Source organism: Rhamphochromis longiceps, linkage group LG2 (assembly GCF_057381845.1).
Source record: "Rhamphochromis longiceps isolate RC_006_pf linkage group LG2, R_longiceps_female_GT1.1, whole genome shotgun sequence".
NCBI lineage: Eukaryota > Metazoa > Chordata > Actinopteri > Cichliformes > Cichlidae > Rhamphochromis > Rhamphochromis longiceps.
This window is the reverse complement of record NC_140558.1, coordinates 23,320,372-23,336,815: the sequence shown is the minus strand read 5'-3', so window position 1 is coordinate 23,336,815 and position 16,444 is coordinate 23,320,372. Positions and strand designations below refer to the sequence as shown.

General features: G+C 40.8%; 2 protein-coding genes across 4 annotated transcripts; both read left to right on the top strand.

Annotated features, from left to right (window-relative positions):
• The first annotated feature begins 39 nt into the window (after window positions 1-39).
• Window positions 40-7,753, top strand: cenpu (centromere protein U). Its single transcript, XM_085419161.1, has 14 exons — window positions 40-269; window positions 2,409-2,463; window positions 2,622-2,709; window positions 2,807-3,014; window positions 3,108-3,254; window positions 3,492-3,576; window positions 3,664-3,741; window positions 3,836-3,926; window positions 5,219-5,345; window positions 5,632-5,710; window positions 6,139-6,186; window positions 6,961-7,022; window positions 7,180-7,336; window positions 7,420-7,753. The coding sequence occupies exons 1-14, from the start codon at window positions 265-267 to the stop codon at window positions 7,492-7,494; spliced, it is 1,305 nt and encodes a 434-aa protein (XP_085275287.1). The 5' UTR covers window positions 40-264; the 3' UTR covers window positions 7,495-7,753.
• Window positions 7,754-7,878: 125 nt separating this feature from the next.
• On the top strand, window positions 7,879-15,927 carry LOC146677194 (caspase-3-like). Of its 3 annotated transcripts, none has more exons than XM_085419190.1 (7): window positions 7,879-8,009; window positions 10,794-10,859; window positions 11,402-11,559; window positions 13,747-13,875; window positions 14,323-14,498; window positions 15,074-15,194; window positions 15,447-15,926. In XM_085419190.1, the coding sequence occupies exons 2-7, from the start codon at window positions 10,798-10,800 to the stop codon at window positions 15,674-15,676; spliced, it is 876 nt and encodes a 291-aa protein (XP_085275316.1). In that variant the 5' UTR covers window positions 7,879-8,009; window positions 10,794-10,797; the 3' UTR covers window positions 15,677-15,926. The 3 variants fall into 3 exon arrangements, with proteins under 3 accessions (XP_085275316.1, XP_085275306.1, XP_085275298.1); XM_085419180.1 differs by having other exon boundaries at window positions 7,993-8,094; XM_085419172.1 differs by lacking the exon at window positions 7,879-8,009 and having other exon boundaries at window positions 10,759-10,859; window positions 15,447-15,927.
• The last annotated feature ends 517 nt before the right edge of the window (window positions 15,928-16,444 follow it).

Genomic DNA, 16,444 nt, shown 5'->3' with positions numbered 1-16,444 from the left:
ATTTTTTATTCTCACTGTAAACATTCTTTCGAATATATTGAATTCAAAGCAACTTAAGGCAAAGTTAAAGTTGAGTCTCGAATGCAGTTAATTTATCTCTATAACCCCCACTTGCACATTTTTATTGTATTATTTTACACCCCTGTGTGACTGGAATGGTACAGTCCGGAACTTGAACTATTTTGCGGGAGCAGCGGGAAGCTGTTTGAGCTCCTCCGACCGACGAACAGCTTATATAACGTACTAAACCTACAGTTGTTCGCAATGAGGTGAGAACTTTCCGTTTTGATTTCTAACATTTCAACACTACAAGAAATATTTCTTTATACATACCGGAACACCTTGTTTGCTAAAAGAAACTTTTCGTTGACCTGCTGCTGTTAGCATGATGTCAGTGAGGGAAGTTATACTGTCGAATAACGAAAAGAGAAACACACTTGTGTTATAGAGTGTGACAACTAGTGGTATGTATCTGTTCCGTGATGGCGGTCACAGCTTCAAAAGTGCTTCGTTTGGAGCCATTCACAGAGCCAGAGCCTGCTTTATATGTACAGCCAGTTCTCAGTATTTGTATGGCCGCCCTCTTCTTTCTGATGTTGATCACCATCTCTCTGAGCTTGCTCACATTCAATAAAAAAAAAACAACAACAACGATGTAGCAGATAAGCTCTTATTTCTTTTAATCTACATTCGGCACAAGAGCCGGCCTCTTAATAAGAAGCACATTTTGCCACTGGCTCAATGTTTTTATTTCACATGTGGGTGTAACGTAGAACGTGGAAGGTTTAAAATATATCAGCTACATGTGGCATGAAATAGGAAACCCAGATGAGTATTTACACGATGTGAGCCACTTATCGAGTGATGGTTTGTCTTGAATGGTTGGGTGGTGTGTCACTGTAAAGTGTGGGACAGCCTATCTACTCTATTAACATAAGTGACAGTCCTCTGCTAAAGGAGGTAATCATGAAGCACTTTCCTTTTAGTATTTTAAGAATATAACCGGCTCTCGTTATCGATATAGCCTCACCTGGGTCTATCCAGGTAAGAATTCCACCACAGCCTTGCGTTCTTTAACCAGGCTGGTAGGTGAACAAACCCAGCATCCAGAGCCAGTTACAGTTTTTTCTGATTGCTTAAGCACATTTTTTGTAACTATTGGCTAATTTTGCAAAACTCTTCACACAAATAAGAAAACCTGTCACCCAATAATCAAAACATTGTAGTTCTCTTGCAAAAGCAAACACAGCTAGATTAACTCTTCACACCTTCGTAAAAATGGTGTTTCCGTATCAAACAGTACACACAAGCCATCATCTACTAAGCACACAATGCACCAACTGCACACTGATGGTATGAATACAAAACACATCTGGCTTTTGCTTTCTCTGTGCACAAGGTAGGCTATGTCAGTTTGAGCTCATACTTCTGTCATAGATCCATAAGCATAGAGGGATCCAAACTTCAAGTACTGGTGTTTATTCAAACACATCAAAACAAACACAAGTGTTTATTTCCAAGTATAGGATTATTTGCAATCGCCATAATGACTATATGGGTTACTTGGTCTGCAGTGAACATGCTTCCTCTGCCCCCAGCATCTGGTCATCTAGCAATTCTGTAAAGTAACAATTTCAGTATTTTTACATCAATGGTATTGGTGTGTTTCTCATTGGCATATGGCAGTGCTACAAATCTTTGTGCGAAGTGACTGTACTAACCGATTCTCATTTCAAGATGTCCCTATGGTACTTGCTACAGTGTAGCAGCTCGAGTTAGGCTGGACCCGTTGGCCAGCTACCCTCAGGGTCATTCCATAGTTGATTACATGGTCCACTATTGTAGCTCTGATGTCATCAGCAATTCTATTTCTTACTCTTCCTACCCTTCCTCTCCCCCCTCCTCGTCTTCCTCTTGCTCCTCCTTGTCCTTGTCGTCCTCTTCATCCTACTTCTTCACCTCCACGTCCTCTTCCTCGGCCTCCTCTACTTCTCACTCTTTCTGCTCCCTCCATTGTACTCCGCACACACAGCTTACCTGTATTGTAGTGCTTAGGCTGATTGCAAAGTGAACTAATTATCTAAAAAAGTTTTCACATGTGAAAGTGTGCCAGACAGTTGGCAAGTTAGTGTTAATGATAGCCATACATGTGTATACTTTTGCTAGGACTGTGTTGGAAATTTGGTAATTGAGTGTTGTGCAGTGAATTGTGCCTACAGTTTTGCAAAGTGTGTGTTACAAAATTGCAAACTGAGTGCAAAGCAGTTTTTGTGCTTTTAGTTTTGCAAACTCAGTGAGTGGTTTTGCTATAAGTCTGAATAGTTTTAGAGATTGTGCTACAGGAATCACAGTTAGGGTTTAAGCATTCAGAAAAAACTGTAATAACATATGGCCTTTTGTTTATGTAGTGCCAAAAAGCGACGGGGAACCAGAGTGTCGGCAGCGCCTCCAGTGGAGAGCGAAGTAAGTTCATCCATGACTGGTTCAGTGTGATCAGATCGATTGGTCCTTCTTTTGTTTGCTGCATCGTTGAGGAAAAACACGTAAAAATAGTTGTTGTGGGGCAACTTTTTAAAGCACCTAATTATACTTTTATTCCACTTTGTTTTGCTCAAATTTAGAAAGCGTCAGCTTTTGATCAAATGGATTCCACCAACCTGTCCTCTATAGACAAAGCTAGCTTCCTGGCAGGGTTACAGATAAATTATGGTAAGACTATTGAATCTGAGTACCTTTGTCATGTGTTGTTATACATTTTCTGCTCCTAATGAACTTTGGCTGACCACATGATGCTTGTGTTGCCCAGGCAACCCTCTGCACAGTACCGCCATGGAAGAAGATTTAAATGTGCCTGAAGAAGAACAGAACAGACCAGAAAACCCAGGAAAGGCCACCGGCGGACAGCGTGGATCTGCTGTAAAGAGGAATGTGGCAGAGGAAGGTCGAGAGAATAGGAAGGAAGAAAAGAAGGTAGAGAGGGGCAGGAGAAGTGCTGGTGAGAAGGGCCAAACCAGGTAAGGTATAGTTAATGTGCACTTACTAGTTTATTGTGACGTGAGTGCTGACTTCTTCTTTTTTTTTTTAAACCTCCTGTATGCACCGGTTAGCCCTGAGAAGGAAGCCACTGCAGATGAACAAGCAGAGCCACATGTGGAGGTACATAAATCTGTCCCAGAGAAGGACAGTCAGCCTGCTCCTAAAGCCATACAGAAGCGTTTAATTGGGAAGAAGCCTGCCAAGAGGAGAAGTGCAAGGTGAGGCCCTGTACAAAGAGTGTGATGACATAAAAACCCCTCAAAGCTCTAGAAGCTCCTTTCTACTTACCCAAATATTTATGACTGTGAGTACAGAAGCTGCCCCCCCACTCTGGAAGAACTTAAACAAACAACTTGAACTTGACTGTCTGAGTAATGATGCTGAAGTGACTGACTTTTATGTTATATCCCTACTGGTTTATTTATCTGTGTGTGTGTCTGTCCGTGTCCCACTAGGCCTGTGAATAATCAGCAAAGGAAGGAGGACAAGAAGAGAAAAAGTGAGTCTGCTAGTGGAAGATCAAGTGACAGTCAGTCACAGGTGAGGAGCTCTTGTGTGGTCATAAAGCCTTTCAAATAAAAATAGAGTTGAGATGTCAGATGTGCTGAAAATAATGATTTGTTCCAGAGCTCTGGCCCCGCCCCACAGAAGAGCAGGCGAGTGCTTTCATCTGATGAGGAGGATGTAGATGTAGACTCCAGCTGGGTATGGACTAGCATTAGCACAGAGCTTTGAGCAACAGTGGCAAATATGGGCTATATTCTAACTTTGCATCTTTTTCTTCATGTCATTTCCTCAGAATCCAAGTCCAAAGAAGGCCGTGAGGGGAAGCTTGGGAAGAATGAAAAAGTCTTTGTACGAGAAATCCAAAGCTAGGAAGTCTTCATCAGGTAAGAGCAAAGAGAACTAGTTACTGTCTGTTATCACTTTTACAATGCATAACGTCTGATTAGACTTCATTTCTGCTGCTGCGTTTGGATGTAAGGGTCAGAATTTGGTACACACAGCATGAAAGCATGACCTGCCTGGTATTGATGGTTCAGGCTGCTGGTGCCGGTGTAATAGTGTGGATATTTTCTTGGCTCACCTTGGGTTTCAGTATTATCAACTTTATTTAAAAGCAAATACATACCTGAGTATTGGTGCTGACTATGTGAATCCATTTATGACCACAGTGTACCCATTTCTGATAGCTGCCTCCAGCACGATAACACGTCATGTCATAAAGCTCAAATCGCGACAAACTGGTTTCTTGAACATGTTGTCATATCACTGTGGAGCAAATCTCTGTGGAATGTTTCCATCACATTCCTGATTGTAGAAATTGCAACATTTTAGAAAACAACAGAGGGTCCAACCCAACACTATGCAGGTGTACCTAATGAAATGTCCAATGAGTGTATTTGTAATCAGTATCTGTGGCAGTGTTTCACAAAACATGCAGTTGGCATGAAGGTGGGAGGCTGTTGTAGTCAACACTGTCGCCTTACTGCAAAGGTTCTGATCACATGTTGTTGTGGGGTTTTTTGTTGTTGTTGTTTTTTTGTAACTAACACAACAAACATTTGTTTCTGAACTGTATCAACTGTTGGTGTGATGGACCAAGCAGCCAATTACACCATTTTACCCCCCAAAAAGACAAATTTAAAAATAAAATTAGTGGATTCATAAAGAAGCTCAACTAAGCATAACTACTCAAAAAGTGACTTCCAGAAACTTAAATGAGTAAACTGAGCACAAAGACAAAGGAGGGTAACAGTGGTTTGGCCAAACCATTTACTCACAGAGGGAAACAAACACAAAATAACATAACTGCACCTGGCCACACCTTTTGCCCAGACAGGAAGCAGCCAGTATAACCACACAATGCTACTATGTGCTCATAATATCATTGTTAGGATAAAGTAGAGACATTAATGAATTATATTGCTAAAATAACTGGAATCCAAACTAAGGAGGTGAATGTATGGATTGATTTTGCCCATGTGTGGCTGATGCAGTCACAGTTGGCCTTCATCAGAAAGAACCGAAACAGACTCTAACCACATCACTGGGAAAAGTATCTCAGTGAGCCTGGCCCTGTGCTTTATTTAATATTACTGTAATTTAATTGTAATTGACATTTTTCCTTAAAAAATTATTGCTCAGAGTGATTAAATAATGGAGATGATTCCCCTCGAAGGCAGTGGATCCGGAGAACCAGAACAGGCCAGCACAGGCGAGCAGAGGAGGAAGAAACGAGGCCAACACAGAGGGACAGAGTTGGAGGTGCTGCTGGATTCCTTCCTTGACTTCTGTGAGCAGTACAGGTAAATTTCCAAAATTCAACGCTCATTCACCGTGACCGTCTCTGTAGCCTGTAATCTAGGCTTTAAGTACACATTAAAGTACACATTACAGTCATTTTTATTAACGCCTTTGCATTGACAGCAGCTGTGTTTCACACAGATATCTATCACAGATAAATATTGAAGCAATGATGTTTACTTTAGAAAAGCTCAAAGGCTGAGTCAGGATGCAAGAAAACTGCAAGCATGCTGGTAGAGGTAATCATTCAGGTTGCCAGTAGCATTACTTTGTTCTGCTTGCTTTCAGGGAGTCTGTGGGGTCTAAAGCTGTCAGACACACCATTGATTGTTTCTCCAGCAATGTCAAAGACCAGCTCACAGAAAAGGTCAGACTTTCCTGATTCTGGTCATGATGTCAAACAGAGGTTGTCAAGGACAACACAGCTTTACTCTGTGTTGTTTTGAAGGATGCTACAAGCTGGATTAAACCAACAGTGTAATACCAGTAACTCATACATTGTGTAGCCATATTAGAGTGTAAAGCACTATAGAAGGACAGGATTACAGTGACAATTGTAATGCTAAGTATTTTGTTGGTTACTGACATTAAACATCATGAAATGCAGGGAGGTCCCTACAAGGCCTTTTTCATCTAACGACATAATAAGTAGTCGATCCTACTTCAAACTCTAGATGTCACGAATGGACTTATGATATAACTTGGATTTGTTTTCTCCATGAATTGAGTCTAATAGACAGCAGCATTTTGTTGATCAGCCATCATTAAATCAAACACTGTATTTGTCTCTTTCAGATCACTTCACTTAAAGAGCTCAAGGTTTTAAAAAGAGAAAACAACAAGGTAATTATGACGTCTGGTCAGCATTACTAATGTAAGCATGGTAAAATACTAAATTGTGACCCTAGTAGCATGTTAGTACGCCACCTCTGATCAAGGATCCCAAACACACATCGGGACTGGTTGGAATGGATCGATCAGGCTACCAAACGCACTCAGTCAAGCTGCAGTTTGTTAATGGACATTGAATTAAATATTATTGTGTGTGTATATTTGTGTTCTTTTGACCCTGTGTGGATTGGAGGAAATCCTAAATGGATTCAAACAAAGTCTTGTTTTTTGATTTGTTTGGTTTTTAAGTCATTAAAGATTTGTGCTGCACAATCATTGCACTGGAAAAAGTTCAAAGAACTCATTAAAGTCCTAAACTTCCCATCACGATGAATTTACATAAGCATCTAACCACACCACCTCCCTGCTAGTTAATGATTCTCAACTGTGACTCATTCAAAACGGTCAAAATCAGATCAATAGGCTCATTTTGACGTTTCTGTGTGTCCTTGAACTTCTAGTCTGCACGACAATAATCCACTTTATACTCTTGGAAGATAAGACGAGAACTTTAGTCATTTAATCGTTCCATATCGCCTCCTTACCTTCCGTATGAGCTGGCAGAATGTGTTAGACATGAACATACTGTTACTGTGATTTTATGTCAGAGTACTGATGCCTATGTTTAGCTCAAAGTCAGCGTCCATACTTTGCACTGAAGGATAACAGAGCAGCTTGTATTTCTGTAGGTTGGGTAAAGTGCTTGTTTCCATTGTTCTGTGTTAGGTGGGCTCTTTGATCCGTAAAAACACGCAGAGACTGTTTGATACCAAGCATGAGATGATGAGGTGAGCAGCAGCTCACACACATGGTTTACAAACAGCCTGTTATAACTTTTATGTCTTTATAGAGTCATTTATGTGAAAGAACTAGGTCTTGGAGAATGTAAAAGTTTACATTCTTTTCCTTTCACTGACTGCTGACCTCGTGTGATTGTTCTAACAGAGCAGAGAGGCAGGCATGGTTGCTGGAGAAGGAGAAAGCTGAACTTCAGCAGCGGTTAGCTGACCTGAGACGAAGCCAGGCCTTCCTCCATGACATCAGAGAGCTCAACCGACAGTACCTGGACTACAGACAAAAACACCCCAATGAGAAAGAGACGGTAGAGATGCACAACAACATTAAATACCCAAATACTGTATTGTGTATTTCAATGATGAGCTGAATTCTGGTTCCTTTTTCCAGTACGGGGCCTCCAGCTTACCAGCTCTGCTCTTGGAGACGAAGCACATTAAAACAGCAGAGAGAAAAGAGACTTAAAATGAGTCTGGGAAATGACACAAATGCAGAACGTTTAAAGCTCCCAGAGACTGCACAATATGAGATGAGAGGCTGGAAGCAGCTTGACGGTTTGGATTGTAATGTATGGTGTAGATAAGGCTTTGTATATAACACTGTCCTGTTCATTTAGATCATAAATGTAAACTGGATGATTACTAGAAGAATGTGACATGTTTTATAGATTAATAATATGAATACATTCATATTGTATTTAATAAATTCAAATAACGGAACCAGAGTTTGTGTGCGTGTGTAGTTCAGTTACTTTCTTTATTTAACAAAAGGAAAGAAATTCCGGAAGCAGTCTGAACTGCTACTGGGATTTCCGCGGAGCTTCTGATAATTATTTGTCACAGCATTTCACCTGCCTGTGCAGAAAAGAGAAGGGATTGTTGGTAACTAAACAATAGTTGTCTAAACCAATCAGCGTTTGTCTTTTAGTAGCGTCATCCCGCCCACACAGAATCGGCGTTCCCATTGGCTCAAAGTTTCAGGTATAAACTTTTAACAGAGATTTCCTGGTTGGCTTTATTTATGTAACATACTTCATAAAAGCACTTTCTACTGTCTCATTAAGAGGTACGTTTATTTTGGTGTTTTCTACTCCGTTCGTATTTACCCTTATGAGTTACTCGCTGCGTGGGTTTACCGTGTTCCCGCTGATATTTACGTGTTTTATCAACTATTTGCTTCACTAACGCGTTTTCTGACGTAGCTGTAAACTAAACTGAAATTGTTTAACAAACCAGCTCGGGAGTATTATTTTTAGGTCATCGTTCACTCGCCTTTATTACTGTGTAACATTAGCTGTAGTAGCACTTTAATGGACAGTTGTCGTATGTTAGGTTTTTGTAGTTTGTGCTACTAGTCTGCAGTGGGACCCACTTTTACGGCATTTATATAATTCATATGGAATATTCCCACAGATCTGTCACTCATGTACGGGGTAATTATTAAGCTAACATCCAGGTATGGTGCGTGGAAGTATTTCAATTGGCTTAACGTAAAAACAAGAACGTGCTGATAGGAGGGTTGTAAATAATTTTTTGTTATCATTGCAGTTTCGTTATTAGCTCTAACTTGGTGTAGTTAAACAGTAATGGTTGTTCCTTAGTATTAGTCTGCTTTGAATATGTTAACATTCAAACACATGGGTGTGTGGAAACCGCAGTCTGTGGTCCTAACCCCAAAAGTAAACCTAACTAATAATAGTCAAATGAACAACTTACAGGAAGCATCATGGGTTTTGTGGTTTTTTTCACTTTGGCTAGATCACGTGACCAGTATTTATGACAGGCTGAGATCCTCTAAACCTGAGTTGTTGAACATGGGTCTAGGGTCCAGAGGTAGCCCAGCTCACTAAATGGGCGACTTAAAATATAAAAGAATTTCATTGAGGGCATTTATTAATTATTGGTATTCCTCCTGATGCCAGTGTTGTGCTAGAAACTGATTTTTGATGTTTCAGTGTGCTTATATTGGTAAATAGACTGACCATACATTTATGGAGGGGTTATATATTTAAAATAAAGACAGGACCTGTTTGTCTGTATTTCCTATGTCTATACAGCCTTACTGCACCTACATTATCAGCCCTTTTTGGCCATTTTAAATATCTTAATAAAACTGTGATGTTATGTTTGTTTGCAGCTCTCTGGGACAAATCTCTGTTGAAAAAAAGACATTTTTTGGTGGCAATCAGTTTTTACCTGGGTAAATGTCTGTACAAGTGATTTTGCCAAAACTTCATCTCAACATCTACTTGGTGACAGAAATGGCTTTCATGAGAGATGTGTTTTTGACAGATTATCGGCCATGAGTCATTTACGACGGTCTACTGTTCAGCACAGCACCCGCAGTTACAGGAAAATGAAATATATTTTTAGAGATGAACAAAAGACATAAAATACTATTGCTGTTTTTGAAACTAACTGCTGTGCCTTCACACCATTCCGTACAAGTGTAATATCCATTTAAAAGAGGAAAACTGTCTTAGTTCACCCAAAGGCTTTTATCTGCATCGGAAAATATGACCTCATCACGTAGCCTTGCTGACACCAAGCGACAGGCTTAAGTGACCAGTTGCTTGGTGGCATATGTACCAGTGCCATGTACTAGTACACACAATGTAGGAAAAATAAGCATCGTAATATACAGCTGGCTTATGTTAGTAGTCTTCATTTTGACAGACCTTTATATTTTACAACGTGTACATTATGTACTGCAGTGTTCTCATACACCTATATTTATCAAACTAACATCTGGATGTTTCAGAATTTAATTTAAAAAAATCAAACAGAAAGATACTGACTCACTGTTTTCATGTTGACAGTTATTTTCTCTTTCACACTGAGGTAACTTTTCTCATGATCCTTATAAAACACTTCCTGTTGTGTCAGTGGTTTCACTATGAGCTACAGTTTGGTGTGGTTTAACAGGAGTGGCTCTTCCTGAGTATGCTTTTAAACTGCTTTAACTTATATATTGACATATTAGTTAATCCATAAAGTAGATTCTATGTTGGTAAACACAAGGTTGAGTGTATGCACCAAACCCACAAACCACCAAACCACTGGTCTAATGTTTTTCTTATTTTTACTGCTCTTGTGCCTTCTGCCATGACCCCAAAATTTCCCACGTTTGGGACTAATAAAGGTTTATCTTATCCCTGTTACCAAACAGCTTCCAGGGTAACTATTGTGCTTGTTGTGGGGTTTTTCTTTCCACTTTGAGATTGTATAATCTGGCATACTCTATCAAGCTACATGACCTTACAGGTTGGGACTGCAAAAAAAGAAGAATCCCATTCCAGTTTGTTGGTGTGTGCTTCCCTGAGTAAATGTGTTAAATGCAGAGAGGAATTTCCCCACGGGGATCAGTAAAGTATACATTATTATTATTCAAGAATTGCACATCAATCAACTCCAAACGTTTTAGTCATGCTTTTCACAGTTTTGCAACTTGCACAACCCAACCAGACTCCAAAAATACACTTCTCCAGAAAGTGTAGCTCTTTCTTGAAAACACTGAGAATGGCATGTATTTCCTTGTAAAGTAATTGTTCTCCTTTTTCTAATGAAGAAATGCTATAGCATGATCTACATCACTGATCTTAAATCTTGAAAATGAGGAAGCTAATCAGCCTAAACGAAAATGCATGTGTTTTTAAACCAACTGCAAGCGTTAGTAGGGGTGTGGTCCACCTTTGGAGAGGATCCACGGGGTGTTTGGTTTCTTTATCTTCCTGTGGTGATTTCTATGCCACCTTTTGTGTGCAGGAACATGGCTGATGGTGACATGCAGAGAGGTGGGGACACTGTAGATGCTGCAGTTTGTGGAAATGGGTAACTATTGTGCGTTGTTGCTCACTGTCTGAGTGCCCACGTGTTGAGAAAGCTTAACTACTGTAGCAGCTCTGTTTGCTGAAATGTGGAGACTTGTGCACCTCCTGGCTGATTTGACCTTGGCTCAGGTTGTTTTCCTTCATATTTTAACACAAGTGGCTTATGTTACCGTCATCTTCACTTTGACAGCCAGCAGTTTATTCTTCAGTTTGCCACAGTGTGGTTTTAAACCAGCAGGATTAATTAGTAAAGAAGCTGAGCGTACAAGAGCTGCTCAAAAGAAAATGGTACATGTGAAAATGCTTAGTTGCACCAATGCTCTGAAGTTCTATCTGGTACAATGACATTTCAAAACCAATCTGTGTGATATTCTTGTACGTTTTCATTGAAGTCGTGGGTAAACAAACAAGTTTAGCTACAGTAGCTACAGTCTTGTTAACAACTTCTTTTATGTGTGACGGTGTTAAACAAGTTCTTCATGTTTTAAGTACAGGGCAGTCATGAGTCAGAGTGTGTGTGTGTGTGTGTGTGTGCTCCATCAGGGGAAATGCAGAGGCTGCAGGAAGTTGCAAGACTACTGAGGAAAAGGACTGGAACAGCAGTAAACCAGAAGCCTCTGATGTTTACCGCTACAAGATGGACTACCCCTGCATTGGCACCTGTGTGATTATCAACAACAAGAACTTCCACTCAAAAACAGGTAAGATGAGATAACCTTTATTAGTTCCACGTGTGGGACATTTGTTTTGTTACAGCAGTGGACAGTGCAAAGTTGCATAGAAAATTAGAGAAAAAAACAGTGGATTGATATATCTATGAGATACTGTACACAATAGAATAGAATAAAATAAAATGCTAGATACAACAGTGGTAACAGTGGGTCTAGACCAGGGGTGGGCAACTCCAGGCCTCGAGGGCCGGTGTCCCTGCAGGTTTTAGATGTGTCCTTGAACCAACACAGCTGATTTAAATGGCTAAATTAGCTCCTCAACGTGTCCTGAAGTTCTCCAGAGGCCTGGTAACGAACTAATCATGTGATTCAGGTGTGTCGACCCAAGGTGAGATCTAAAACCTGCAGGACACCGGCCCTCGAGGCCTGGAATTGCCCACCCCTGGTCTAGACAGTCATTGAGATGGACTGAGACACTTTGCATTTCATGATCATTGTCTTCGTCTAAAACTGCCTCGTCACAGTGCTCGTTCCAAACTTCACTAATTTTCCAAATGTCATCAGCTGCGCTACATTGTGCCTCACACTTCACACTGTGGCATAAAAACAACCTGATACAGTCTTTTTAGTTTTTAACTTATCACAATAGGAAAAGAAAACATGTACCTCACATGGATATGACCTTGAATAAAATGTAAATACAGTGAAGACCAACACAAGATCCTTTAAATGTTATTACCCAGCACGTGTTTGGAGATTGAATGGTGGTTGATTGACCTCCTAAGACCCGAACTCTTCCTTCTTGGACTTCCTGTCACAGGAGTGTTTGTATGTTATAACCTTATCCAGATTTATAGAATGTCGGGGAGTGCTTGTTTTCTTTTTACACTATGCTCAATAATAGTGTTGTATTTGTAAGACATGACACCTCTATGGTGCAGATGTTTCCCTCTCACTTCACCCAGTTGTAAATGTGCACATGTTGTGGTGTAACAGTAGTAGCATCTGTAGGATCATTTTACAGCTGCTGCTGTGACAAATCCCAGTGTCTGCAGTGAAAAGGGAGATGGGATTTTCCCACATTTTTCCAAATGTACAAAAAGTCAAATGAAGTACTTTGCACTGCTTTGCTTTTTGTGCAGTTGCAGTACAAAGGAATCCTGCTGTGACAGTTACAATCCCAGTTCCAAAACAAACTTGGAACTAAAATGTAAAACAGAATGCAGCGACAGATCTCACAGACCAAATGGTAAATGGCCTGTATTTGTATAGTGCTTTACTAGTCCCTAAGGACCCCAAAGCGCTTTACACATCCAGTCATTCACACACTGGTGATGGCAGCTACATTGTAGCCACAGCCACCCTGGGGCGCACTGACAGAGGCGAGGCTGCCGGACACTGGCGCCACCAGGCCCTCTGACCACCACCAGTAGGCAACGGGTGAAGTGTCTTGCCCAAGGACACAACAAACGAGACTGTCCAAACCCGGGTTCGAACCGCCAACCTTCCGATTACAAGGCAAACTCCTAACTCTTGAACCAACACTTCATTGACCACAGAGCAGAGGAAACGAGCGCTGTCCCGTTCTCCCGTTCTTGTTTAATATCAGGACTCTACCTGTACCGCACTCCTGGCTCTTATTTGTCATGTTCCTGTTTCGTGATGCTCCAGCTGTTTGCAGGTGGTGAAATATCTGGAGGCAGGTAGGCCAGTTCAGCACCCGTACTCTTCTAGTACGAAGCCACATAAAGAATGCAGTTTAAAAGACGATGGTGATGGTCCCCTCCCAGATGTGAAGGCTGTTAGTTCCATAGGCACTAATGCCAGATTCTGGGCGTCCAATCATGATATGATACCCAACCATGTTACTGACATGTGGCCAGTTAACCTGAGGTAACCCTACAGAGCTGTGAAAAAGTATTTGCCTCTTTCTCCAGTTCTTTTTTTTTTTTTTTTAATAGTTGTCACATTTACATGTTTTAAATTTAACAAACTTTAATATTAAACACAGATAATCTGGGTTAGAATGAGCTGTATATTTATCATGAAATAGTTAAATGTATTAGCTTGATTTGATGTTTTTTTAAGTTTTGTTGTGAATAAAATATCAGCTTATGAGATTTTAAATCATTGCATTCTGTTTGGATTTTATTTCCAGGATTCCCAGACGGTGCTGACTTTATAGTGTGCTACCTTTCTGCTTGTGTATCTCTGTAGGGATGGGCACTCGTAATGGGACAGATGCTGATGCTGCCAGTGTTGCAAAGACCTTCAAAAACCTGGGTTACAAGGTCCAAATATTAAATGACCAGACTGTGGCTGAGATGAAAAGGCTGTTGTTAGACGGTAAGAAGACGTTAAAGCTTTACCTCTGTATTCACAAAAACCTCTCCATCCTGTTACAGTCAACCTGTGAGCTGATTGTAGTGAAATGCTGTGGTTGTGGTAACCACCAGACGGCAGTTGTTCTAATGTTGCTATAGCTTTTTGTTAGCAGTTGGCGGATGTTATAGAGCTACACCAGTTACACTTACATAACAGGTACTGTCTGGTTTGGTTTTAACCAATCATCCCAGTCGTTTTAGGAGAGTAGCCTTAGCCCATTGAGAAAGAAGAGTGAAAAAGGATGTGAAGGAACATAAAATATCCAGAAAATTTTATTTTTGTTCATTCTATTAGAGTAGCTCCGCCAAAATAAAAGCACTGGCTTGTGAGTTGGCATCAGGGGGTTGTTTAAAAACAGCTGGACTAATGATTCCTTGGTGTTTCCCCTCTGTTCTGCTGTGTTTCCAGCATCCAAAGAGGACCACAAGAACAATGCATCATTTGTGTGTGTGATGCTTAGTCATGGGGATGAGGGTGTCATATACGGCACTGACGGCTGTGAAAAGTTTGATACGCTGGTACAGTGCTTCAAAGGAAAGCAGTGCAAGGGTCTGGTGGGGAAACCAAAGCTCTTCTTCATACAGGTGAGTTCATTATGGCAGTGTGGTACACTTCTGCGATGTTGATTCCTGTGTTTCAGTCTTTATATAGTAACGTCTTCATTAGTAGTTTATTAAGTTCAAAGTGTTGCTTTAATTGTCATCTGTTTTATAACTTTTAAAAACAAAACAGTGCTTTCACTTTAAATGTACATGAAAAAAATGTAACCATTGAATTTCTTTATATTTAACTGATGAGTCAGAGCTAACACACCCACTTTTTAGCCACTTTGATTTCCTCCAGGAGCTTTGAGGACAACTTGCCCAACACAGATGTTTTGGATATAAAGTCCAGATGTTTCTTCACATTGTTCGAGAGCTTTAGTTAATGTGGGGAGGTTTTAAACTACTTTTAAAGATTGGAATTTACAAAATATACCTTTAACCCTTTTTCTTAATATCCAGTATGACTGATAACTTTTGTTTATATGTCCTGGTGCTGCTGAAATTCAAGTTCATTTAGATAATGCTTCGAATAACTGCCCGCCCAAGTTTCCCTAAGGTGTTTCAAGATGTGTGCCAAATATGAGATCGATTTTGAGTTTCTCCTTCCTTTTCAGGCATGCCGTGGTTCAGCCCTGGATGAGGGAGTCATTGAGACCGACAGTGTAGGAGACGAGCAGACGTCTGAGAAGATTCCTGTGGAGGCCGACTTCTTATACGCCTATTCCACCGCTCCAGGTACAAACAGTTTCTCAGACGGGACATTTTAGAGTGATGTCCCGACCTCAGGACCCACCTTCTGGGTCATTCTCATAAACCGATGGGTTGGGGTGTGAAGAACAAGCATCGACACATTGTCCTGTTCATTTTCTGTCTATGCTTCCCTTTTTCTGTTTCCTTTTTTTTTTTGGTCTACAACACAGCTGATGTGTCACATGTGGTGTCCAAACTTGTTTTCTAAGAGCGCTAACGCTGTCACTCGTCCTGCAGGATACTACTCATGGAGAAACACAAGCAACGGCTCCTGGTTCATACAGAAGTTGTGTGAGATGTTGGAGCGCTACAGTGGGAAGCTGGATCTGATGCAGATCATGACGCGAGTCAGCCACGGTGTTTCACGCCAGTTTGAGTCGTCCTGCAACCTGCCTGGATTTAGCAACAAGAAGCAGATCCCCTGTATCGTCTCTATGTTGACCAAAGACTTTTACTTCCCCGTCTAGATTTACATGGTTGAACCTAATATCTACCCTCTGGCCACCTTGAATGTATACAGTCTGTTGTGGTGTTCTGAGCAGGATAACAATGATTTAATTGTCACTATACCCAAATGCACTTTGCACTGAGGTAAAAACACATCAGTGTTGGATGATTTTAGTGTTTGGTCTTGTTTGGGAAACACAAAACACTATTAGTTCCATAGTTAAAAATATATTACAATAAAAAAACTTATACTGATGCGACAGCTTCCATCTTTTGTCATGTGATCAGAATCAGAATCAGAATGGGGTTTATTGCCAAATGTTGAGCAGGTTTACAACATTAGGAAATTGCTGCGGTGCTTCAGTGCAAACATGGTGTCATAAATAACACTTAAATAGACATGGAAAAAATAAAAGTAGGGATAAGAATTAAAAGTGCTACGTGGAAAGATATGTGCATGAGATATACATGAGATATATACATGAGAGTAAGAATTAAGAGTGCTACGTTGAAAGATATATACATGAGTGCAGGTGGTGATCAGTGCCAAACATGGAATGATACAGTGAACACAGCGTAGGGTCATGTGTTAGTGGCGGGGACAGTCATATGGTTATTGTTCATGTGTCCAACAGCAGAGGGGAAGAAACTGTTCTTATGGCGAGAGGTTCTGGTGCGGATGGACCGGAGCCTCCTGCCTGAGGGGAGCAGGTCAAACAGACTGTGTCCAGGGTGAGAAGGGTCAGCTGAGATCCGAGCTGCACGCCGCAATGTCCTGGAGGTGTACA